At 36.8% G+C, this 25,012-nt stretch overlaps 2 protein-coding genes across 4 annotated transcripts; one reads left to right on the top strand and one right to left on the bottom strand.

The window, feature by feature from the left end:
• The first annotated feature begins 170 nt into the window (after nt 1-170).
• Nucleotides 171-1,950, top strand: LOC145217931 (magnesium-dependent phosphatase 1-like). The gene is made up of 6 exons (XM_080085310.1): nt 171-291; nt 400-457; nt 621-731; nt 798-905; nt 1,113-1,198; nt 1,256-1,950. Exons 1-6 carry the CDS (start codon nt 255-257, stop codon nt 1,366-1,368), a joined length of 513 nt encoding a protein of 170 aa, XP_079941436.1. The 5' UTR covers nt 171-254; the 3' UTR covers nt 1,369-1,950.
• On the bottom strand, nt 1,808-24,392 carry LOC145217907 (SEC14-like protein 1). Of its 3 annotated transcripts, none has more exons than XM_080085296.1 (20): nt 24,216-24,392; nt 23,872-24,021; nt 23,493-23,624; nt 23,186-23,314; nt 22,827-22,991; nt 22,532-22,622; nt 22,058-22,167; nt 12,623-12,730; nt 10,952-11,033; nt 10,513-10,601; nt 9,556-9,626; nt 8,160-8,201; nt 6,666-6,853; nt 4,967-5,085; nt 4,410-4,541; nt 4,030-4,132; nt 3,606-3,682; nt 3,410-3,493; nt 2,770-2,933; nt 1,808-2,473 (listed from the first exon to the last, which is right to left on the bottom strand). In XM_080085296.1, the coding sequence occupies exons 1-20, from the start codon at nt 24,276-24,278 to the stop codon at nt 2,392-2,394; spliced, it is 2,181 nt and encodes a 726-aa protein (XP_079941422.1). In that variant the 5' UTR covers nt 24,279-24,392; the 3' UTR covers nt 1,808-2,391. The 3 variants fall into 3 exon arrangements, with proteins under 3 accessions (XP_079941422.1, XP_079941419.1, XP_079941427.1); XM_080085293.1 differs by having other exon boundaries at nt 8,160-8,204; XM_080085301.1 differs by lacking the exon at nt 8,160-8,201.
• Between the last annotated feature and the right edge of the window lie 620 nt (nt 24,393-25,012).

Raw genomic sequence — 25,012 nt, forward strand, 5'->3', positions numbered from 1 at the left:
TTCTTTTATAGAAGCGCATACAGTAATAAGTTTTTCAAAATTTGATTATGTTTTTACTTTCTTCACATTTGGAACTGTCGTATACACAATATTTGCAATATTCTTTCAAGTGTAATTTTTTTAAAATAAATAATACTTGAAACACTGTACGGTTGTGCATGAAGTTTTTGTCTTGATTTCATTTGATTTACTGTTTTTGTAGAATGAATGAATGACTTCAAAGTTCTAAGTTATTTTTACAGAAAACAGCAACAATGGAGTATAAACCAAAATTGATAGTTTTTGATCTAGGTATGTAATTTTGAGCAATCTTTAAGTAATAATATTTTTGATTTTGGTGTTTTCAAATGAAGTATTGGTTTTTGTGTTGCCACATGACAGCTGTTTTTATTTTTACAGACTATACATTGTGGCCTTTCTATGCCGATGCATATATGACACTGCCACTTCACAAAAAGTAAGAAATGAAATATACTGAATCTAAGACAATTTTGACCTAATTTTCAAAAAAATGTATTGTACCAAAATGCCATTGGTACTGTATCAAAAAAATAAAAAAATTGACTCCATTAATGATGTTTAGTTTTGAAAGCCAAATGTAACATTGATTTTGTTTCCAGAGATGGCATTGTGCATGACAAAAACAATTGCAAGTTTGAACTATATCCTCAATCCTTTGATATCCTTCGAAAGTTACATTCTGAGGGCTACAAAATTGGGATTGCTTCTAGGTAATTTTACACATAATTTTAAACTGGTATGTTTCGCTGTTTTAAAAAAGAATTATATAATTGCAGGACAAGTGAAATAACTGGAGCAAAAAAACTCCTGGAGCTGTATGATCTGAAGCGGTATATTCACCAAAAGGAAATATATCCTGGTAGCAAAAAGGCACACTTTGCAAAGTGAATAAAGCACTTACTGTAATCAGCCAGGACTTTTTGCTGTTTTGTTTTCTTTAAAACTGCTCCATAGATTTGTAAGTAATAAAAAAGGAGCAAATGCTTCTGACTCGAAATCTGCATTACTATTAACATGCCTACTATTAGAGGTACAGATCCTGTGAATAGGATTTATATTTTTCCATAATCAATGTTTTTTTTATTTTAAAGACTACACAAACATTTAAAAGTTCCTCTTCATGACATGCTGTTTTTTGATGATGAGTGGAGAAACATAAAAGAATTAAGGGAAGAAGGTATGTAATGTTGCAAATGTAGTGTTTACAAAAGGAACCAAATGTTTGCATTTTCAGGTGTGACTTGTGTGATGATTAAAGATGGTATAAATTGGGATTATGTTAAACGAGGCCTCGAAGACCACAACAAAAAGATATCTGACATGCAACTTAATGGATTAGTCAGTTAGTTTCCCTATAATCTTGGATTCATGTGGATTATCACGCATGTATGAGAGATTTTATAACAGCACTTATTTCAATGAATTCTTGCATGTTTTTTTTGCAATATTGCACATTTTAGGGTTACAAAATTTTATTGCTTTGTATTCATGTCTGTTTTTCCTCATGAATTTTTAACTCTATCTTACCAATTTGGGCTAAAAGCTGCTTTCCGAAAGTGTTAACATTTAGGTACATTATTGTGTGTGTTTATCTTGCTGTGCAATTTTTGTTTGTTGGTTGTCAAAACAGCTGTAACCACAGCATAGTAGTTATTATAGGATCAAAACATTTGAGCATACACAAAAAACTGATTGACCTATTGTAATTGTTTGACCCAGCCTAAAAATTGTTCAATCAACACACAGTTGTTAGCTTGCACTATTGGCAGCATAGATTTCTTCAGAAAACGATATCGTAAGTTTATTCAAAGTGCGCCATGTTAAAATCTGATTAGCAGTTGCAAAAACACCGGTCAGTCAATGAACAAAATGAGGGAAAAAAGTAAAACCAGGGTATAAGGCGCCCCCCAAAAAACACCAAGCATACAATTCCACATTCATCTCAAAAACTGCTTACTTTATAAGCAGCACAGTCGCATATACTTAAAAATTCCAAGCCTAGATGCAGAACAGTCTTTAGTCACGAAAAAGCAGACGTTGGTGTTGGACGAACTGATGACGATTGTACGATTTCACTAACACAAGGTGCAACGATTGGAAAGGTTATGTGCAATGCCTGAAGCTCAAACATCGACCAGCTCTTGACGTCATAGGCCAGCTGTGACGTCATTAACCGATAGCGAGGTAAGGCCCTATCGGGTGTCTTCTTGCAACTCGGAAAATACTGACATCATAAAATTGTACATGGAAATGCTTGATGAGCATGATGCGCAAATTACTATTATGAAAAGCTGCGAATATTTTGTGGGGTAACTGTAGACGTTATTTCCGCTTGAGGTGCTGCAGCTAAAATGCGTCATCAGGATGACGTCATGAGGTGATGCTCGAACCGGTGACGTGGGAGAGCGAAGAAAATGCGCTTTGGCAGGATTCCAAGCTGGTCATTGAACCCCTGAGTAGCATATCAATAAGTTACAAGGATAGCCGTTTAAAAAATCAGGTCTTTGACGCCTGTGGGTGAACCGCTGTGTCATTTGGGGTCAAACTTCAGGAGGATCAACTTTGGATAACTAACTAACATTTTGTTAATTTGAAAAAGTTTGAAACACATTTTTTGTTGACCAAACACGAGGAACAAACCAGCGTTAGACAGAAAAAATAAAAATATACGGACAAAAACAATATGTCTATTCTGGGAAGGGCCCCGTAAAAACTCAACACTGAAAATATTTGTGACAAAAAGAATACCTGAAGTTTTGAGATGCGAGCAGCTCATGAAAGTAGATGACCTTGGACTTGGCGTTGTGTGTGACTTGGTAAAGAACGTCTTGCACAGTTGAGGTTTGCGATGGTGGGGCGTGAAATTTCCATTGAAGGATGTAGGAGCCAGCTGAACGGGCAATATGCGATCCCTGCGGGAAAATGGTAACTTTAGTTGTTGAAAATGAAAGATGTACAGTCTGTTACAACTCGCATTTAATAGAGTAAAGCTGCAAACAGTTCTTAAACCTTTGACGAAGCTGTATCCTATGAACTACAGAAGTCCTTTAAATTAAAAATAGACAATAACTTTAGTCAAACAATATCAAGATAAGGCAGTGGTTTCCAACCGGGAAGAAATTTAATTTACTTTAATTTGTACATGTGGTTTGTAAATAGACAATTCATCTTATGGAATATAAACTGTGAAGTTAATATAGGACCCAATTTTAAAAAATCTTTGTGTGATTAAGCATCTGCTATTTAGTATATTAGGGAGGAATGAAAATGTTTTGAATTGTTAAGGGCGAAATTCGTCGAAAAAGGCTGGGAACGACCAAATTTGGCTTGCCACTAAGGCAAAGTACCAGTAATTAGTTGTTGTCACAACCAACAACACCTCACGTACCTGCACACTTTCTCCTTCTCTACAGACAATCGCCGACTCCACCACATTGTAATCCTTGCCCAGGGTCATGTGCTTGCCGATGACCTGCATTGAACCCACACAAAAGGGTAACTCGGGGCCGTTACAAGCTTACATCGATCACAAATGACATGTTGCAATGTTAAAAGTCATGTTAAAGCATATGTTTGAAACCGACCTGGGTGGGATTGGCTGTACCAGATGCGGCAGGTGGCGCAGTCATCACGCACTGGATGTCGCTGTCTTCAATTGGACCTTAAAGTAACAATAAAACAATGCAGACATGTTGCAATGAGGCTAAGATACCCACGAATCCATAAAATACATCTTGGTTGTGGCTACACAAAAATGTACGATTGCTTTAGGGTTAGACGATTTGAAACCTTTAAATTGGTTGTAGGCCTAAGTAAGAGTCTTTGGAAATTCAAATTGTGGCTTTAACGCAAAAAAACGCTCCAGCCAAGACGTTTCTTTAAAATAAGTAAATAACAACACGAATCACATCAGGCAAATGTTTTTTAGCTTGAAACTTTTGCTTCCCAATATTTACAAAAATTACCACCGGTTGTGAACCACCGATCTACACCGAAATAAAAACTCACCGATAACTTGTTTGGTGAAATACAGACAGAAGGACACGTCACCCTTTACTGAATCGAAGTCCCACGTGATCACGCTGTCCTTGTCTGGCACATCGACTACAACCTGTAAACATGATCAGTGGTAAATCAAACCCACACACTAGTTTGCCATGATAACAAACAACTAATAGTAAAGAGGTAAGAGAGATTTGAAGCCATTGTTCAGTGACGACATATACACTCCCATCAGTGCTCTTTACGTGTACAGCCGTACAAATAACTCTATATTTATGAGAATGCTGTTTGTTGTATAGTGGTTGTCATTAGAAAAGTTCTACCTGCTTTATAGAGTTCAATACAAAACGATAAAGTATGTCTATAACTGCAAATCATATACGCACCTCGTGTGGTCCTCCTCTGAACACATTAGCAGATTTGTAGATAGTGTCTTCCCACAATGCAACGCCGTCGCCCTTTTCCCACTCGGTGCGGTAGAGAGACTTTGGTACTGGTTCGCCATCGGGCACAGAACACTAAAAACGCACAGAAATCTGTTAACATTTTAGTAAGCTGTGTTTTTTCAATAGGAACGCTACGATAAATGTAAAGGGAAAAACATTTGAATGATAAACTTTAATCGATTTTGCTTTTCTTGATTTAAAAACGTTGTATTCAAACAAAGTGTAAAATCTGGCTACACCTATATGGTCAGTGTCTTGTCACAAGCTGCAATAATAAGACCATGTGTGTGCACTGTCTGTACGTTAAAATGTAATGGTTCCATACTTGAAACTTATAAAATACTTATTCCATACTAATACTTACAAAAAGTTGTTTTTCACAGTGGTTTAGAGCCTTTTTGTGATAAGATCATGCTTTTTGCATTAGGATGATGATGGTAAATTTTTTTTATAAAACAACTCGTAATATTAGGTGTCAACACAACACGCGCACAGACCTTGCAGGTTCCGCCCAAAAAGTCAGGAATTAGGTCACGGGGAATGTAGTCAATAAGTCCACCAGCTCCCAAGTAGTCGGTCCCGGTGTACATCATAAACTTCGAGCTTGTCTTTTCATCTGCGGATTAAGTTGATGTTAAAGGAAAACCGACTTGTCCAAAAAATATATTTAAAGGGGAACCGACCAGTAGGCCCATGTTTAAAAATATTGAACACATAAGCCAGCGGTTCTCAAACTGGGGTCCGCAGTCCTTTGGGGGTCCGTGAGGCAATTTTGGGGCGACCGCGAAAAGGTTGAATTACTTCTATAATCTTATTTGTCGTCAGTTTGTGCCACTGAATCAGTTTAAATCAAAGTACAATTGAGAATCGACTGTCTTCATTGCTAAACAATAGGCTTTATTGCATGACAACTAAGAAAAATGCAATTGTTCGCGCACAATCATAATGTTTCTGTCTTGTCTGTGATGTCACAAGCTGCGCTTTTGGATTATTGTTATGCGCAGTTTTGCATAACTAGCTAAAATCCTGCAATCAATTTTCGTTTTTTTTTGTTTTTTTTTTCAGAAATACACACTCAGGACCGCGAGGCCTCGAAATAATGGCAAAGGGGCCGTTTTAGAAAAATTATGAAAAAGTTTGAGAACCACTGACATAAGCACATCAATACACCCTGTTAAATGTCGTAATGCACAATAGCATTTTGTCGTCACGCCGTAAAGTATGAGATAACCCAACAAAAAAATTTCGTGAGCCACACTTTTTTCAGAATCACCAGCCACTGGTATTGGTAATTCGGTCATATAAAATGTACCACTCCCTAACATGGCTATGGTATCCTGTAACTGTGTAGTTTTTGTTATCATTTACATCCGCTTCCATCGGATGTGTATGATAAATGATAGCAGTGAAAACGTGTTCCACATATGCGTTATCCTGCCGGTGATCGTTTACCAACGGAACTCTAACCGATGGCGGCGGAAAGTAGAAGTGCTATCAGCATTTCAATCAGGTTAAAAGATACGGACCAAAAATACGGACCTTTTGAATGGTAATGTAATTCTAATCTGTTCAATACTGTAAAAAATATTTTATTCGGGGTCGCCCAGTGCATATTATCGTAAGAAAGTTGAAAAGGGCGCAGTAATCATTACTCTATGTAAAAAGTGCTTTCAAAAATAAATTTAATGATTAAGGGCCCATAAAAGTCATCTATGTAGCAATTTCTCAAAATGAATATCCTAATATTATAACAGTCCGGTTCACAAAAGCCGCTCTTTAAATGCCTTGTGTTCCGTTACACCTGCAGGCCTATGCTCACTTAACGACTCGCCAAAAAGCAAAAAAAAGAACTACATTTGCGTCCTGTGTTTATCTTTAACCTTGAATTAAACCTTTTTCTTAGATTGGGTGGTCCTAGCAACCCGTTTGCATTCAAATTTTGCAGAGAAGTCGTCTTATTATAAGTGTTTTCATGTTTAAAAAACTAACGTGCACAAAATGACTTCAGTTCTAACTTTTAGACAATGGCGTTAACTCGCATATACTATTTTTGTCACTTCACTACCTTAAAACCGACTTTTTTCCTTTTTTAATGTAGCCTTAACACGTGTATCGCTCCTGTCACTTTACAAAACCTCTACGAAACATTCCAGCTCTATTTTTTTGTAAATAAAAAATTCTGAATGGAAAACTTGCCAATGAAGCGACTAATGAGAGTCCAGAGGACGGGGAATACCCTCGGGGATCTCACGATGAGCAAACGAGCCATGGTCTCGGGGTAGTTGGTCTCAATCACTTCGATGATGCGACGGAGCGCCTGCACCCCTGGCCGCCACAGATGTCGCATATTGAGCCCCTCCAAATCCACAATGCATGTCCAAGAGCTAAACAGAATATATCAGATGTTGATATTGCTGCGCAGGCCGTTTTACAGTTTTTACGGAAATCTTTGAGGGACAGAGTTTTTCAAGCTGTGCAAAATGAGTAGATTTGCAGAATACGGCGTTTGGAAAAGATTTACGTTCAAAAATACAGTCAATCTGTATCCTTTTGAGTGTTTACAAAATTGTTGCTATTGGTTCGTGGGGATTTGACAAGTTCAGAAATTTGTTATATAACGTAACAGGGCAGAGTGGAAGGATGCCTTTTCACAAAATCAGCAGCAAACTCCAGGACAAGGACAAATAAACAAAAAAGGGGTCATGCAAATTTCGCCATGCTTTAAAACGTCACCACAGCACCAGAAGTACGCACATGTCAAAGATTATGGGTAAAAAAATCTAGAGAACTGAATATACCCATACAGGGTGATCGCTCAGTTTATGCAATTAGTCCCTATGAAATCGTACGGTATATTGCAGTTTTACCCAAAAATACAAACATGCGCAAAGACCCTGCGCAAAAACAGTAATGAATAAGAAAGCATCTTCTAATTATATTGGACTCACTATAATGCGTGCGTTAAGAATCAGTTGCAGCTGCAATGCACCTAAATAACTGACAGTAACAAGCCAGGTTATCGATCGAAGATATCGTTTTATATTAGAGCGCACCCCGCGGTTTGTACGATAAACCCAACAGCTGTTCTTTCGTGGTCAACATATAGAAAACCATACAGAAATGATATCGTATTGTATCAGTTTGGGAAACTTTGTATTGAAGCAATTGCTTAAGGAATTTATTTGCCTCCTTAAACAATGCACATTTACCAATGTAGTAACGTCGTTTAAAGTAAACAATGCATGTGTTTCAAATTGGGCTTTTTTTGGAGTTAAAAATATAACTACTTATTAAAGCTTCCGGGACTCGCGCTCTATACCAACTGAGCTACACAGGCTCAGTGGTGAAGCCGCCGAAATTCGCCACATGCACCGTTGCCTGCCTCGTATGCTGCACATTTCAGCTTCGATCACCGGTCTGCATGAACACTTCAGGGCTGATCCCAGTAACGTATGTTCATCTTTCCAAAAGTTTTAATTTTGAGGTTATTTTGACGCTCGGAAAATGTTTTTATCAGCAAAAACATTGTAACGACTCATTGCATTTTAAAGGAATCGGTTTTACCAGACCAAGGAAGCCAGTAGCTAGAAATAAAGGGTCAGTAATGGGGTTAGAGTTCAAAGTTTAGTAAAGGAGAATCAAAGCAGAGCATCGTGCTGTGTCAGAAATAGCATCACCCCGTATTGTTACCTGACAGGTCCCTCATTGTGATACTCGGGTCGTGACGTATCGCTGCTGACGTAACAGGTTAGATTAAAAATCGAAATATAACTCGAAAAAAGTGAGGTTTTTGCAAATAAGAATCTTTTTTTGAAAACTGACACATTGTAACAAAACGAAAAAAAAACAATTTTTTGACAAGTATGCTTTAGGTTTAAGCTTAACACGCATAAATGTTGAAGGTTGAAACATTCACAGCCGTGGGAAACATGCACGGTATGATATATCTCAGTCATTTTAGGCCAATTGCATCAGGCTTTCTAACTTAAAAAGCCCCCAGGTGAATTTCCTCAGCCCTTGCACAGCAAATTCAAATAAATCCAAAAACAAATGGTAACAATAATAATCCAACCCACGCTAATTTTCAAGCCTGGATTCGAAAAAACTCAAAAAAAATATCAAGCATCAGTTATTGCGTCATAATGATGCGATCATTTGGTCAGCACATACCCTGATGACGTCATGTTGCCTTCTACACTACAAACGCAAACGAAATATAACAACGGAAACAGTTTTTTGAGTAAAATAGGCCAATGACTTGAAATGTCCCTCTAGTGGTTATGGTTTTTTTCAGCGTGGCAAAGATTGAATAACGGCTTAAAATGGACTGAATTCACTACGTTGCTGATTATTTACTTTATTTTAAACTGGATATTTAAATGTTTTGCCTCAGTTGAATAACAATGATTTCTTTTTGTCACCTGGTTTTAAAATATTTTAACAAATCAAATTTTAAAGTCTATGTAACATTTCGCCTTAATCAACAATTGTACTTTTCATGTCCCATGATTAAAAAACTCCTGCTGCAAAGGCCAACCCGCCGGAATTGAATGCGGTTTATTGCACCTTTGTTGCACCCGAAGAATAACCTTGAGCTTTTTGCAAACTGGTTGACAATAATTCGCGATTGACAAGCGCATTAGGCGGGGCAAGAAATGTCAATCGATTACTCCTTGGAGACAAGAGTAATAACATTCATTGCCGGCTCCTTTAATATGTAAAATTGTAAAGAGTTTTTATTAATTTCACAAATGACCTGTTCGTATATGTAGCAGTACATGAGAAGATTTAAATAGACTTGTTTTACCATATTTCACGCTTCAACATTACCACAATTCTGTTAATTTCAAAGTGCCACGCGTATTTTAAACAACTAGACAATAAATTCGTATACGACACAACTGCATTGTTTTAAATTATTCACCAGAATGACGTCAACAAACTGACGTAACGCAGTCTTTGTGATTGCCTCTAATTACAAACCTAAAAAAATACTAAAATGCGTGTGTAACAAACCAAGGTGTTAAGTGCAATTTACAAGGCAGTGTTTGCGTTTTTTAGTGTACGCAGTCATGCGTGACCTTACCTGATTGGCTTGTTCCGCTTCAATGACGCCTGTTTACATTTCATCAGTCCCTCCTCCATTATGTACAGGACCTGTTACGTAACAATCGTCATTAGCACAAAAGCGCACTAATCAAGTAGGTCAGACATAATGGCCCGCAAAGGCGCCTAATCCCAACAAATTAAGTTAATTGCCAAAGGGACACAGTCGGTGTATTGAAAATACAGTAGAATTATGCTAAGAATACATTGGTTGTTTAACATCGTCAGGCGGTAGCATGCGGTTAACATGTAACTGTGACAATGTGGGTGTTGTGGGTATAATCATTGGTTATACTAAATGATATATATATGTGTGTATAAACCTATATGCTGCTGATCAATAAAAATCGAGTTTTGTGTGGTTGATATGCCAAATAGGTTAATACGGCTGGTCCCAGTTGTGAATTGATGTTCATCTTAACTGATACACCAAATAGGATACGGCTAAGGCCCACAACGTTAGGAGAAACTTACACTAATGCTAAACTAAATTTTAATCAAAAGCAATTGGACAGCAAACGACAACATGTAATTTTACTAAAACCAAACGAATTGAGAAGAAAAAAACAACAAAGGAGCTATGATTTTGTTCTTTATTGGGTTTACCCTTTAGTCTGGGTTCACAGTGTGCAGCGTAATAAAAACCTCATCAACTATTCTTGCGGGCAAACAAGACGGAAATAACCAGCGCTTTGTGACGTCACGCTTCCGGCTAAATGAAGCTGGACCCTAATGGGTTTTTCCACGTCATTGGATATGTCGGACAACGTAAAGCCGTGTTATAAAATTTAGTCTCAAAACAGGCTTTTGGAAGTGGGGAAGGTAAAAATCAAAAATAGAAGAAAAGTTCAGAAAATAACCTCCAAAAATGTCGATGATTTTCAACTATACAAGGCTATACGGACATAACTAATTGGCTCTAATTATTACCACTTACGTGTTTTAGAATCTGTTCTTCGCCAGCGGCCTTGAGTAAACCTTTTGTGTCCATTTGGCCGAGTTTCAGCACGTAAAGAGGACGGCCGTCTGCAAAGATAAACATTTGCCATATAAGTCTACATTGCTGTAAGTTTGTGTAACGGTTTCAAAGAGTTCGTATTAAGTAAGTAATCAAGACGTTATATTTTAGTGACAAAAAAATAAAAACTTAAAGCTCATTTAAATATGTTTATTTTGTCTGTAGGTAATCTTCGCGTATTATTCGTAAGTATTATTCTTAAGTGTGTGAAACTAAAAGTTCGGAAAACAAAATGCGACAATAAGACAAAACATAACTTTGACAAATCGCCCAATTTTGTTTGATGACCAAAAAAGGTTTGAAAAATTCGATTGCCCTGATTTAGTCTTACCAGTGTAAACAAATACAAATGTATTACCCGTGTCATGGTGGTGCCAGCCTCCCAGGTAATAATCTTTCAGCAGCTGTGGTACTGTCCATGTGTCCAGTATGCGGTCAATCTGAATAATTCAAAGCAATCGTTTCAGTCTTGTGTCGTCCAAGGAAGATAAGAGTTCAATTACAAGACGAACATGACATTTTGACCAAAAATTACTAATATAACACGCTGTGGGGAAAAAATCGCTTTTGCGTGTTATCAAGTAGTAACATGCACCCAGATCAAACTTGTATATTGGTATGCGTTTTTTTTTTGGATAGATTTATTAGTTTCCCGGTCGCACTACTGGAAAGCAGCCACATGTTCATTACAACTACAGATGCAACAACATGCGAACTGTAATTAGTCGTTGGTTTAGTTCGGAGTAACCTAATCGGATAGTAACGTTGTCTGTGCTATGCCCAGATAAATAATAACATTGAAATTGCCATATTCACAAACAAAATATAGGTAAATGGAAAAGATTAGATCGCTCGTACTTGTGACATATGTGGATTACGCCTTAACGGCATCATTAGTATCTAGTTAAAAATGAATTAGTGTTTTTCATGAACTTAAATATTATGGATATTATTTATCATAGTGTTCATCCAACAAGCAACGAGCAGGGTAATTCTATTTTCAAGTAAGTACGAGTATTGCTGACAAAGAATTCGCAATATTAACAATAAAAACTCAATGACAACAACAAACAATCGCAATATTAACAATAAAATTTGTTCAATTCATAATTTTATGTTTTAACCAAAGGTTTGAACCAATTACTTAAACAACATAGGTGTCTGGTGTCCGTTAGTTAAAAATGACGAATGAATTTCACCAATCAAAAATACACAGATATCGGTATAAAAAGCGACCAGCCGGCCCTTTACCCTTAAAGAGATTTTTTATATCCTTACATCAATTAAGGCTTGCACTGGCATTAACACATCGCATATAACCGTGGGCAGGTATAGGCTCAACTTGATATAGATCAATAACAGGAAATGCTCGTTGAATATTGATGCCGCATATACGGTAGCGTTAATGCCTGACGCAGGTAGAAGTCAGCGCCGTTTAACACGACTGGAGGTTGATTGAACAATTTAAGCAGTTTGACTCGCTTTTTTATTGGAGTTAAATGATCTGAGTTACACCTCGAGAATTACACCATGTTGGGGTCCAAATTGGCTATTACGGACAATTAAAATGACTTCATTAAGAATTTACCTTAAATTGTATCAAGTGTTAGAACGACACAATCTATACTTTAACTCAAATTCAAAACAAATAAAAATGTTGTACTTTTCGTTTGGTATTGGTAATGTTACTAAAAAGGATAATGCAACTAATTAAATTTAAAAAAAAAAACATTGCACAGGGAGTGAAAATATTTTGGGGGGTAAAAAGTTAATTGGGCCTAAAGGCGTTTTATTTGTAACTTGATTTGTCTATATCTTTATTAATGTAGCAACCAAGCGGTGGTCACACAGACACATTACACCAGGGGTGTGGTAAAACACTTTTCCAAAGGGGAGTAACACTACTAGATCGGGTTGACACAAGGAAAACAAACCACTACACATCAAACCACACTTGCAATCAGGTTTCATTTCCCTTGAGGGAATAGGAATTGCAACGCAGAGTGATATGTCGCAAACTGGCACTGACCTGATGTTGTTTGCGCCACGACAGCGACTGGCACAAAACCTCCTTGACCTTTTCCATGTGGAAATCACGGGAACGCAGGAAACGCAGAATATGCTCGTCGCGCGGGATCTGCATGAAAAGGACAACATGTCATGTGACATATTGGACCAAGGATCATTTAAACCAGTTCAGCTGCCAATAAGACTTGCTACAAACTGCCTTTGCAGTCTTTGTTTGGCAGCTTGAAATTGCTAAGTCATATGCAAAAATCTCCAAAAGCTTACGTCAAGCAAAATGATTTACAAACGTTTTAACGACCACTGCTAATTTTCTTAGTTTGTTTCTTGGCATATAAAGCTTGAAATGAATCCGAAATTTGAAACCGATGATAACAACAACAATTGTGGCAACGTTCGCAATAACCTGCCGTTTCGGATTTGAGCACTAAAAACATCCATGTTTAAAAAGCTATCAGTTTTGTTCGTGCGTATATTTTCTAGACTTGAATCGAATTTCTGGAACAAAAGTCCAAAGCGTCGAAAATCTTGGATCTCCAAGTTTTAACTTTCAAGGTGCAGACATTCCTAAGAGGAAACGTTTCGTTTGTATATGGGCTATAGCTTTGGAAAACTACCCAATTTCGACGAAACTGCGTGGTAATTTCCATTTGAACAAGAAGGTTTGTGACGTCATAAAGTGTTCACACGACTCGCATCGGACTGAATCACGCGGGCATGTGTATGTAAATCACGATAGCAGGTGTTTTTGGTGTGTTTCGGTAGCGTTTGAATGAATCACCGTTGGCACATGACAAAAATTGTTTGCAAAACTCTGAAATGCTTGAGCAAGATTTAATACTGCAATGCATGAATAGAATGTCTCACATTTGCAACGGTTTTGCGACACAAATAACAAGTTACAAAACAGCACTGTACATTCATCTAAAATGGGGATATTTTAGACCGTAACCAATCAAACACTTGTCTGTACAGGAAACTTTCGTTTACCTTATGGTTAAAATGTGAAACTATGTGCATTATAGGAAGCAGGTCTTTCGTGCGAACTAATCCCAATAAAAAGCCACAAGTTCAGGTTACCGTATTGCGTTTTTCGAAGTATAACCTACACGTAACGCCAAATACCATTACTCAATACGATGGTAATTCTAAGAACCCAACTACACCAGTGCTTTTGTGCATTTCTTAGTCCCGTGTTTTTTTACCAGCTTGCAAAAAAATACTTCACACAGACTTAGGTATTTGATTTCAGTCGTCGTCAAGGTTCAGTCCACAAAGCTTGCTTTGGGTGAAGCGTGCAAACGGCAGGGGGATCTTCTTTACAGTATAATGCAGTAATCCGTACGAATACCTTGTGCTGGGCCTTTGATTATAACTTTTCATCGAAATTACATGTTAGCTGGTAATAACGGCGGGATTAGCTTTAAGACTACGTGTCTTATCTGGCATAAAATTGCAGGCTTTAAAGAAAGTGCGATTTAAAGGATTCTAACAAAACGAGAATCAAAAAGTATTAAATATTGCTCCATATAACGTAAAATAACGAATTAAGTCACATAAAGACTTTTAACAAACGTTAATAAATCTCATGAGTTATACTTGACATATAATGTATAAGGCAGCAGCTGTCGAACCAGGTCAAAACCGCATGCTTATGATAAAATCCGATTACTGATGTTACTTAGATTTATGGCGCTACAAAAGAGTCCACCTATAACCATTGGTGTTGAACAGAAATACACTACCATAGCAATATGTGCTTTGTAGTTGGATGTGCTAGCGATAACAAGCAACTTGTGTACTTAAAATCCGAATATCAAAAACTTCATATCGTCTGTGGGGTGTAAAGAAATTGGCATTACAGTTTTCAAATGTATTGTACATTAAATTTTGCTTGGCGTTTTAAATGTATCTATAATTCAATAAACCGTTTTACCTCTTATGTAAAATATGTAGCAGAGAAAAATTTAGTTGGCGCAATGCATTGTTTTGTTTGTTTCGTGCAAATATTGAGTGGACTTTGATCAATGAAACAACGAATCAAAACTCAATTTCTCTTGACTCCTGACACAATAAACTTCTTTTAAGTTGAAAACTATTTATACAGTTTATAGAAAAAAAGTTTGCAACAAACGCATCAGCTTTAGGGTTTTCCACATAGCATGAATTAAATAATATGCAGAACCGTTTGGTGCTACTTGCTTTCACAAAAAGTATTCAAGTGGGAGAACCAGAGTTATAAGCGAAATTGGCGACCATACCCGAAGTACAAGCCTGAACCTGGCCCGAACGCGATTTTTTTCATAACAAAGCTCTAAATTTAGAAAAATTGCGCCACAAATCGGCCCAAAACCGGTACAAACCAAAAAGCCCGGTCCAGTTTATCAACTCTGAGGAAAACATCCTTTTAGTCGCTGGGCAATGTTTGTGTCAACAAAAAATGTTACCGTTTAGCTCACTTCCCGGCTACAGTAAAGTGACACCATAATTTTACAAAGAAAACAAAACAGGATACACGTGTATTTGACGTCAAAATAAGAATTACTAACAAATACGGGTTACCGCAAAGTGTTGTATTGGTTACTGCACGATACGCACTGTGTTTGTGGTTTTTGTCCATATCTGCCGTTTTCGCTAATTTGGTGTTCACATGCACACTTATTCGTTGCATATTTTGCTTAAAATACGGCGTGGACATTTTTATGATACTGTTAACTGGTTATGACTATATATGTAAGGTTGCAACCCTACTCAAATCATGCAAAAAGCCCATTTTTTTAAGACAAAAGTATACATCAAATATTTTTCCAGACCATTTAAACAAGCAAAGAGGAACAATACACGTTTCTTACAAATCATTTGTAATACACTTTGTTTGCAACACACAACAAAACTCCGTACCTCAACGCAACCAAACAACCCCAAAAGCAGGGCAGTTGGGAAGATAATTCCACAAATAAAGACAGTAGCCTTCATCATATATCTCAATTTGCAATTTTAACCTTTTTTGCACAGTAACCAATATTTGCAAAACAACACTGAAACGTGGCCTAATAAAGACTTCTAATGCTGTATTAAATGTCTGCGTTCGCATTGGTTTTAAGTAGTTGTTTACTGCCTTGCTATCAAGATGGACATCCAAGATTTGGAGCGGTGCGTTTCAGTTGGCTACAGTGTTACCGTATTTGGATGAGACAGATGCAAGATAGGATCGGGTTATTTGCTTTTTGCTGGAAAGTAGCGCTTTGTTTTCAAGCATATATGCCGCGTTTGAATTCAGAAACACCAGCGGGGTCGATACGACTCTATTTGGTGAAGCTAAAAACCTTTGATGAAAATAAGGTTGAAGCTAAAAACCTTTGATGAAATGTATGGCCTGTAAAAAAAATCTGTCCATCGGTCGATTTTGTTTAGCCAAGGTTTTGCACATCCCGACTTGAGTTCTTACAGCAATATTACCCATACATTTGCAAAATCAGTAACAAAAACTACACCTGTACCAACGTTGGGGTTGTTAAGAAAAATCCTTGTGCATACAGCAAACAATGTGCAAACGTTGTGAACTTTACCAAAAATGCAAAGTAACGTAAAGGAATGAAACCTAACCAACGTCAGCAACCGAGAAACAAAACAGGTTATGATAAGATGATGTAGAGAATAGCTAAGGCTGTGGTTGGTTTCGTAATATGTTAACGAAAGAGACATGTTTCCTGGTACACACAATCGTGATTCAAGTCAGAAAATCAAAAATCATGTCTCGTCGAGTAGCGTCATATTACCAGGCACGGTTAAACACAAGAGATTTATTTGAAAACCGACAACTTTTTAGTCATTATAATTTAATAGGGTCATCACTTGTTTTTTGGCTAATATTGTTTTTTTAAACCTTTAAAATACCTAATTTTTTCTCAACCGGTTTTAGGCAATATAGCAGATAGATAAAGCAATTTACGTCAGAAATAACTGCATTTTTTAACAGGCTATTGATACCAATCGGGTTTTCTCATGACTTTTTCGTTCGAGGCTCTTAAAACCGTCTTAGATGAGCCGTTATTATTCTAATATGTAAAGATAATTTAGCACATCAGTTTTGGGGCAGAAAGCACTGATTTCTATTGATTTTAAGGGCAAACTTTACATAAAACTTTATCATCTGAAATGTCAATCATTTCTGCTGTATTACCAGGCATACAAACAATGGCGGATCAATAACGTAAACCAGGGGTGGCCAACTTGCCAGTCGTTAAGATCGACGAAAATTTTCTTAATTGTACGCGATCGACTGATCAGTCGTAATTTAGGCTGACACTAACACAAAGCAATAACGCAAATTTTTTCATGCGATTTGCTTGACAATTGCCACATATTTATGGTCATGAGTTTTGTTGGCAAGCATCACCTAGTTATTACAACAATAAAACGTCGCATATGCACACAATTTTTATCAAAGTAGTCAGTGGGAACTTTTAAATCTCCCCAATCAATAGCAACAGCTTCGTTAAAGCAAACACTCAAGTTGTGACGACAAACATTGTAGTTGTTACGACATAATTTGGTGCCAAAATAACAATTGTTACGCAACAAAGAAAGTGACAATTACTTAGGTATTGTCTTATTACACATGTGTGCGTTGTTTCAAAATGACAGAAGTGCTGTTTTATAATATTTAATTTGTTTTTCAATTAATAAGCGTTTGATTAGTTGTGGAGAATTTAGTGGCGATCGACCAGTCAAAAGCAGGCGATCGACCAGTCGATCGCGATCGACGTGTTGGCCACACCTGACGTAAACCATCAAGTCAACATTAAAAAAAACCACTTTGTCCAATTTTTTTTATCGATTCTTATAATCAAAGTCATGTCCAAGATCATTAAACATTGATCAAACTCAAAAGAACCCACGTATTAAGATTAAACAGCATTGGCCGGCGTGAAAAAAATCGTTCAGGGCATTGGAAACCGCGTCTTCTAAGGCCAAGCAATCAGCCAGTTCAAACAACTAGTGATCAAAATCGATAGGGCAAAGCCAAAAAGTCGATTTTCATTGCTTTTAATCCGAGCGTAATGTTTATACCCTCAAATTGCCGGTTTTAGAACTGTTAAATCACCCCCTACCGATAAAAAGGTCAATCAACGCGCCTTTGAAAACGAGTTTGGGTATATTGGAGAAACGTATTACTCATTATATTTCATTCAACATTCTATTTGGAAAGCATACGTTTATAAATTCCGAATTGACAATAAATTTTGGGTTTGATTTAAACATATTTAGCACCAAGAGCAGGCATATCAATTTCTAGAGAAGAGCTTTTACTTCTACGTTTTTCTGATGTAAGATCATGTTATTGTTCGCATTCGAGATCTAAGGCTTTGGTGTGGCCAAATGGTGCAGGCTAATGTCCATACTAAGCCCAGTTTAAAAGGCTTACCCAGCAGACATGAGTCACAAGCCGTGTCGAAGTAACAATGTAATCACAACCTATTGCCAAGTATTTACGTGGGCTCGGAGATAAACTGCACACAAACATGGACAACTAAATAACTCGCTGGTTACTCACAAACGGTGTAATGCCCAGATTACTGCACAAGTATGTGAATAAACTGCAACTTGACTTGTTACTAGAAAACTACCGATTACTCAGAAAAAAGCAACTGTTTATCGCCAGCTCCATTTCAAAATTTTAACGACATTATCTAGTCAACCACAAAGGCAGTATTAAACTTTTAAGAAGAAATAACTAGTTGCACTGTGGAGCTGAAATTCAATGAGCACGCCGAAGTTTAAACATTGAGGAGGGCGTGGTAAGGCTTAACAGAACATGTAACATTGTTTAAGTGTATAGCATTTGCATTGAAAACACGTAAACAAAACATCGACGTTATAACCACATCATTGATAAATGCCTTGTGTTTATATTCTTACGTTAACATGACAAAACATCTTATTTTCATGAGATACAAAGACCTTACCACACCCTAACCCCTATTAAACATATAAATCGTGTTTTTGTCCTAAAGTTTTATTCCATTCCATTGCATACGTCACAAAGCCTTGTGCGTCGCCAAGAATCGTACGTAAAGAACAATGGGTGGAGGCACTAGCCGTTTTCGAGGTAACTTCTCCATTTTTGTGATGACGCAAATTTTACCACGAATACACAAGAGAACAAAGAGCTCGACGCGTTGCAAATTCAATTAACAAGCTTAAGAGCTTGGATCAGAAAAGAGAATCCTGGTTTATAATATGGTTTCATGGGATCAAGTCCTACTTATAAAGCAGTAACGTGGCATAAGATGCGTTCAAGCAAAACTCTGAACAAATTCAGTTCGCCGCAAATTGCGCCTTACTCTAACTTAGTCATGAAGCAAAATAAGTTTGAAAACACCATTTGAAACGTGGTAAGAACAACTAAAACTGGGCCAACAATTACAGCCAGTATTTCAAATGTATCTTTTCATAGTAGGATGATCTAGTCATAACACCAAGTCAAAGAATCTGCCTACAAGCAACGATTCACTCTCAATTAGAAGTATTTGTTTGCTGTGTTGAAGGCGGCGGTTTTTACAGCGGGTTGACTTTGTGGGCGCAGGCGGTGGAATAGGGCGAATGGTTATTGGGTACCACATAGACTTTGGTTTGTTTTCCGTGTGGATCCTCCCTACAACGTACCGTCATGGCCAATATAAGGGCAAATAATGCCAATAAATATGTTTGTTTCCATCCATAAATGTCACATTGCATTTTTTCAGCAAGCACAAGCCTACATACAGATTTATTCAGTAACGCTAGCAAAAACATTTGCATTAAAAATTATCAAATGCTTTGAATATAGTCTGAAATTGCTTTGGCAAGCTGTAACATGTATTGTATAGTAATGTATGTCACGGCCAAATTACAACTATGAATTTTCAGGTCATATTTATTACTGGGGTTTGGATTAGCCCAGACTGGTAGAGCCAGGTTAACTTACAATTTACAACTTTTTATTTGCTTTGTATCTAAATTTACAATAGATACAAAGCAAATAATGTCGATACTGAAAAGGAAATAACAACGTACACTTTAACAGAAGCTTGTAAAATATTCATGCTAGCTAAAAATATCAAAAGGTCCACAGCAAAGGATCGAATTCATAACATAGGTCTAACAAGCGACCCACTACACAGCAATGGCTTTAATAGTGCAGAAAGTCCCAAACCTAACCAATGCAACTTTCACAAGCTTACGTCAGTTAATGAACCATAAACAGCATAGCAGCAATTTGAAATCTTGCACAACAAAGGAAGTGGTGGCGTCGTATAAGGACCAGTTAAGTACTTTAATACTGGTTTGTCTGAAGGAGCTGACGCAATAAAGAGCAGTTTACCTTCGAACATAGATGTTGTTGGGTTGTGTCTGGTGTACACAGATATTCAGTCGAGATTTATGAAGGGTAAATATCAGACTACAAGAATACCAACACTACCCCAGCAGTTTCGTTATGTGTTGGCATCAATCTAGTTTCACTGTTCTTTGAAACACGGCTCTTATCCAACAAATTCAATGAGCCACAATGTTTTATGTTGATGATGCAACTTGCAACCAGTTTACGTTAAAACACTGGTTCAGTTATTACAACGAAACATACCAAACACACACTTACAGCAAACCTTGGTTAAATCGGATCTTCGCGTAATTCTGACAAAACTTGAGGTACAAATGATGTTTAATGTGGTAAAGCTTGAACTAATCGACATCGTTTAATCCGGATCTTAATCTAATCTGGACAAATTTTCTGGTCCAAACGGGATTTACCGAGGTTTTCTGTATTAATTTAATGACATGTCAAAGTTTACCTGATAGAGTAAAATATCGTTAACGCTTCAAGGTAACTTGAAAAATATGTGAGTTATTTGAACCTCTTACCCTATCACGTAAGGATTTTTCGGTATGGGGTCCCACATAACCAGTTAAAAATCTTACAAATCTTGCGTTAGACGTGTTAACCTGTAAGTGTAAATGCGTGGGCATGGTGACGTAGGTTAATCGCGTGCAGTGTGCATTCGATTTGGATATTACACTCATTACATGCACGTCGCTCATAACGCGCAAGGGCCGTGCTCGGTGTGCTATATTGAGAAGTAGGACGTCTTCGTCAGATGCTCAACAAACGCAGGGCAGTCGTGCAACTGCTAAGTTACTTAACTGAAACGTCAATCACGGCACGTCATCGCATTTACCAGAACAGGCGAGGTACACTTCCTTTCAACTCATGTGCTTTTAATTTTTTGTATTTAAAGCGTTCATTGATTGCGCAATAAATGATTTATGTGTATAGGTTAAATTTGTGTAAAAAAGTTTTAGCAAATTGTCACATCTTTAACAATGTAACACATGCTAATACGTCCTTTGTACGGTTTATTAACCCTGTTTGACTGCGATTTAAGCAAAAAATATTTTGTGTGTCTATGTATGCGGTTTAACATAGCAAATCATTACACATGTCGTAGTCGTATAAGCATATTTTACGTATTAGGCGGCATTCTGTCCCTAAACCGTGTAAGCCTTTAGTCAAAGTAGCCTTAGGCTGTGTAGAGCCTCTGTGCTTAGAACATGCAGCAGCTTGCCAAGCGCACTTCTGTATGCAATAAATGCAGATTCCTTATTTAGCCGTTTTGCCAATAGCACCAAATCTTATAAATATCATTCAAAACGCAATAACATATAATCTTGTTTGACCACACACTTGTTAAAGCAGGTAATGACAAAAACTAGCATGTTAACATATTGTAATATCGGTTTGTCCGCAAACGCATGTACTCATACTGGTCAAAGGTGGTGAAAGGCTTTAAATATTCATAAGGCGTCCATTAACTGTCTGTCGCCAAAAATGAGCAATAATAATTGCGTCTTATCCTTACTTTGAGGCCTAAAGTCGCCTTCGTGTCTTGTTGCGGAAGTCGTATTGGAACTGGGTTGCGCCTCTTAAACTGCTATGGTTGTTTTGCATGTAATGTGTATTAGATGCTGTGCTGTGTCAGGTTGGTGGTAAGGTTTGTGCTAGTCATTTCGTTATTGACGTAGGAGCTTTGTTTGACTTGATTTGGGAAAATGCATTGATTATGACTAGTCTAACACAATATTAGAAGAAGTATTGCCATTACCTGCACACCAAAAAACACTGTTCAGGAGTGTATTGACCAAAAATTCATTTTTAAAATGAATACACTCAACTATTTGTTACAAATAAGTTAAAATTATAAGACCAAGTAAATCGACCACCAATTCCACCAATTTTAAGGTAAATCAACCACCAAAAACAAAGTTTATTTTGCTTGAGATGTTTTTTGAGCGCACAGATTTACAAATAAATATCAACAATGATCTAGCAAATTCAAAATCCATCCACAAACTAGACCAGGAAACTAATGTATAACCAGCAAAGGCTTTGTTTACATACCTTTCCATTGTGAGTGTCTGATAGCCACTTGCGAAGCTGGATCAACTTGCTCTCTTCGAGGGGTTTTAGTATTCCTAAGTTGTGTTCGATATACTCTTCTTCCAGTTTTTCTGTGTTTAAAAAATACATTTTAGGTTCCAGAACTTAATATTTCATCATACCTATCTTTTTCTTAAGCAAGACACCCTTTTTCATTATGTTGTTATGGTAACAGGTACAAAATAAATCAGTTGAACTATCAAAACCTGTCCCAAATTCTGACTTAAACCCCAAAATGAAGAATTTTGTTAACAATACAGTATTTCCAAAATTACTTCAAAAACAGCAAACAAGTACAACTATATAAGCTCAGAAAAGTTCATAAAAGATTGACTACATTAATTCTGCAAAAAGTATTAGTTTTTGTTCTGACAACGAATCCTGATTTTCTAGGACCTATTTTTGCCATATAATTGCACAACGTCTTTAACCTACCATCTCCTATTCCACCAACTATTCTTTCACTTGGCACAATTATGTTGTCATCACAAGCTGATGAAAATGAAGAACATCTACTCCTATCGCTCTGCAAAATAAATAACATTTAAACTGTTTAAAAACCACTGTGCTAAAAGGATATCGTGCAGAGAAAAACAATCACAGAACAAATAGAACTACAAATGTCTCAGATGCCCAATTTTCACAGCAATTTACAAAGCTACAAATTTGATTCTTAAATTCAACACAACTTGCAAGATCTGCAGGGCACAAACACAAAAAAGTCACTGACCTCCCCATCTTGATCATCTTTAAGGGTGGATGTCGATGGCACTGAGGCTTTTGTGCTGGTTGAAACTGATTTTACAAGGTGTGGGTTTTCCTCAGCCCAAGTCGGAATATATGTTATGCCATCCTTTTGCAGCTCATTCAAATAGTACTCAATAATTTCCTTACCCTGTATGATTTATAACTTGTGTTACACCTGATTGAAATGTAGCTTCCCACAATTTGCTTATGTACACAAAAGTCCTATTGTTTATGTTATCATTATAACAAGCCTAGGATCGTTGTATTACCAAATCAGGTAGTCATTTTAAGTGTTATTGTTCCTGCATTTGAATACTTACGCCTGTGGTGTACGTAACATACCTTTTTAATATTAGCTGCATATTGTTTCATTGCAATTTTTTCAACACTTGATTCGAAGCCAAAAAATGATTTGATCTCCATTTTAGCTGATTGTTCAAAACAGGTCCAGTTTGGATTCTCTGGATGTACCTGAAAATTATTTCATAATATGAAGCAAATCAATAATTGAAGGTCAATATAGTAGGTTTATGACTAAATATCGCAATGGTTAACACTGAAGTTTCAAACCTTTCACTAACAGTATTTTTTTACTGTCTAAGTGTAGACTTACCAAACTAATCAATTTTATAAACAGACAAAAACTTACCGAGTATTGGCAGTACTCATTGACAAGAACTCTGGTTGAAAAGCTTTCATTATAGGCAGAAATGTGCAAAGTCCTTTCTTTTCGATTCAGGTCATTCTTTTGAACAAAGTAAATGTAATCAAATCCCACAACCTGAAACACACAATAACCATGGTCAAAGCACATAATAAATTAAGCAAAATTTCAATGTATACTTTCAGAGTTTTTTTTAAGGTGTTTTGGGGGACCGAAACGGTCCCCCAAATTTCTCCAGGGGTTTCCCAAAATTTGGACTTGCAAATACAACTACAGTTTTTGGTATTTAAATGAAACACTTAAAACTACTTAGCGGTCACCCAAACCAAACCTTAAAAAAAAAACTGTATACTTTCATACACACCCTTTTTAAAAGACGAGGGGCATCCACATTAAGTTTACATCTCCTCTCAATTACATGTCTTGATTTGTCACTATGTTCATTTTCAGACATGATGTCACATCCAACAAACACTGGAATCATTTCACAGGTCGGAAACCTCTTTTCATATGCCTAAGACAGAATACTTTGTTAGGAAAACGTTAGCCTTGTTAGACAAGTGCTGTAGACATACTTAGTGTTAGCAAGCACATAAAACTCATAGTTTTACCAAGTTTTTATATCCAATAGTTTGTTCAAGTGTAACAATGAGTGCTTTACAGCAGAAAAAAAACGGCCAATCATGTTTATATTACACATAAACTTACCGCCATCACCATTTCAAAGGGATATTTATACACCCTTACGGGTGACAAATATTCCTGAACCATTCTTTAACAGTCAGACAAGTAAATTCCAAATCAAAGATCACAGATTCAATAATTAGGCAACAGAAATTGGAAGCAGAAGAAATAATAATCACTACCAACAACATAAATCGAAGTTAACATGTTGCTTCCTCGTGAATATACAGCCTTGTTTTTTTCATGATAAAAGTCTTTCAAACCCAAACTGTGTTATAAAGTTTTACAATAATCTGAAGAAAACGCTTAAACTTAAAAGACATTAGAAACTGGACGTTTTTTTGCTAAGAAACTGTTAAAGTTTCTTTTTGCTATTTGGCTGTGGGTAAAACACTTTCTTGTCTGTTCTTTTTATCTAAACGTGAAAAACGACATATCGTACTAACTACAGCTTAACGCCAAATAGCTGACCCGTTCACAACAGACAACAGACGCTTGACCGGCTCACTGAAATTCCTTCATCAGCTGGTCGCCGATTCGCTTCATTGCTTTAACATCACCTGATTGCATGCATCAGTGCACAGTTTTGTGGTCTTTTTCTTTCGTTTACCTCACATCAATGATCATTGCTCACATTTTTCAAATTATTTGTGCACAAAAATTTGTCCAAATATATCATATTTAAATGTTGGTTAAAATCCTCTGCATTAGTGGCTAATAACTTATATATTTTAGCGGATTTCTTTTTCACCATACACACAGACCTGAACAAAAACATGTTCGTGCATAACTTTTTCCAAGGAAATACTAAGTACCCTCTG

Source organism: Phallusia mammillata, chromosome 1 (genome assembly GCF_965637545.1).
Source record: "Phallusia mammillata chromosome 1, kaPhaMamm4.hap1.1, whole genome shotgun sequence".
NCBI classification, from domain to species: Eukaryota; Metazoa; Chordata; class Ascidiacea; order Phlebobranchia; family Ascidiidae; genus Phallusia; species Phallusia mammillata.

Coding starts and splice junctions, on each gene's coding strand:
- LOC145217931 (XM_080085310.1), top strand. CDS start 255: ATGGAGTATAAACCAAAATTGATAGTTTTTGATCTAG. Junction 292..399: donor ATTGATAGTTTTTGATCTAG/GTATGTAATTTT, acceptor TTATTTTTACAG/ACTATACATTGTGGCCTTTC. Junction 732..797: donor AAAATTGGGATTGCTTCTAG/GTAATTTTACAC, acceptor ATATAATTGCAG/GACAAGTGAAATAACTGGAG.
- LOC145217907 (XM_080085293.1), bottom strand. CDS start 24,278: ATGGTTCAGGAATATTTGTCACCCGTAAGGGTGTATAAATATCCCTTT. Junction 23,315..23,492: donor ATGAGTACTGCCAATACTCG/GTAAGTTTTTGT, acceptor AATAATTTTCAG/GTACATCCAGAGAATCCAAA. Junction 22,623..22,826: donor AAGATGATCAAGATGGGGAG/GTCAGTGACTTT, acceptor TTTATTTTGCAG/AGCGATAGGAGTAGATGTTC.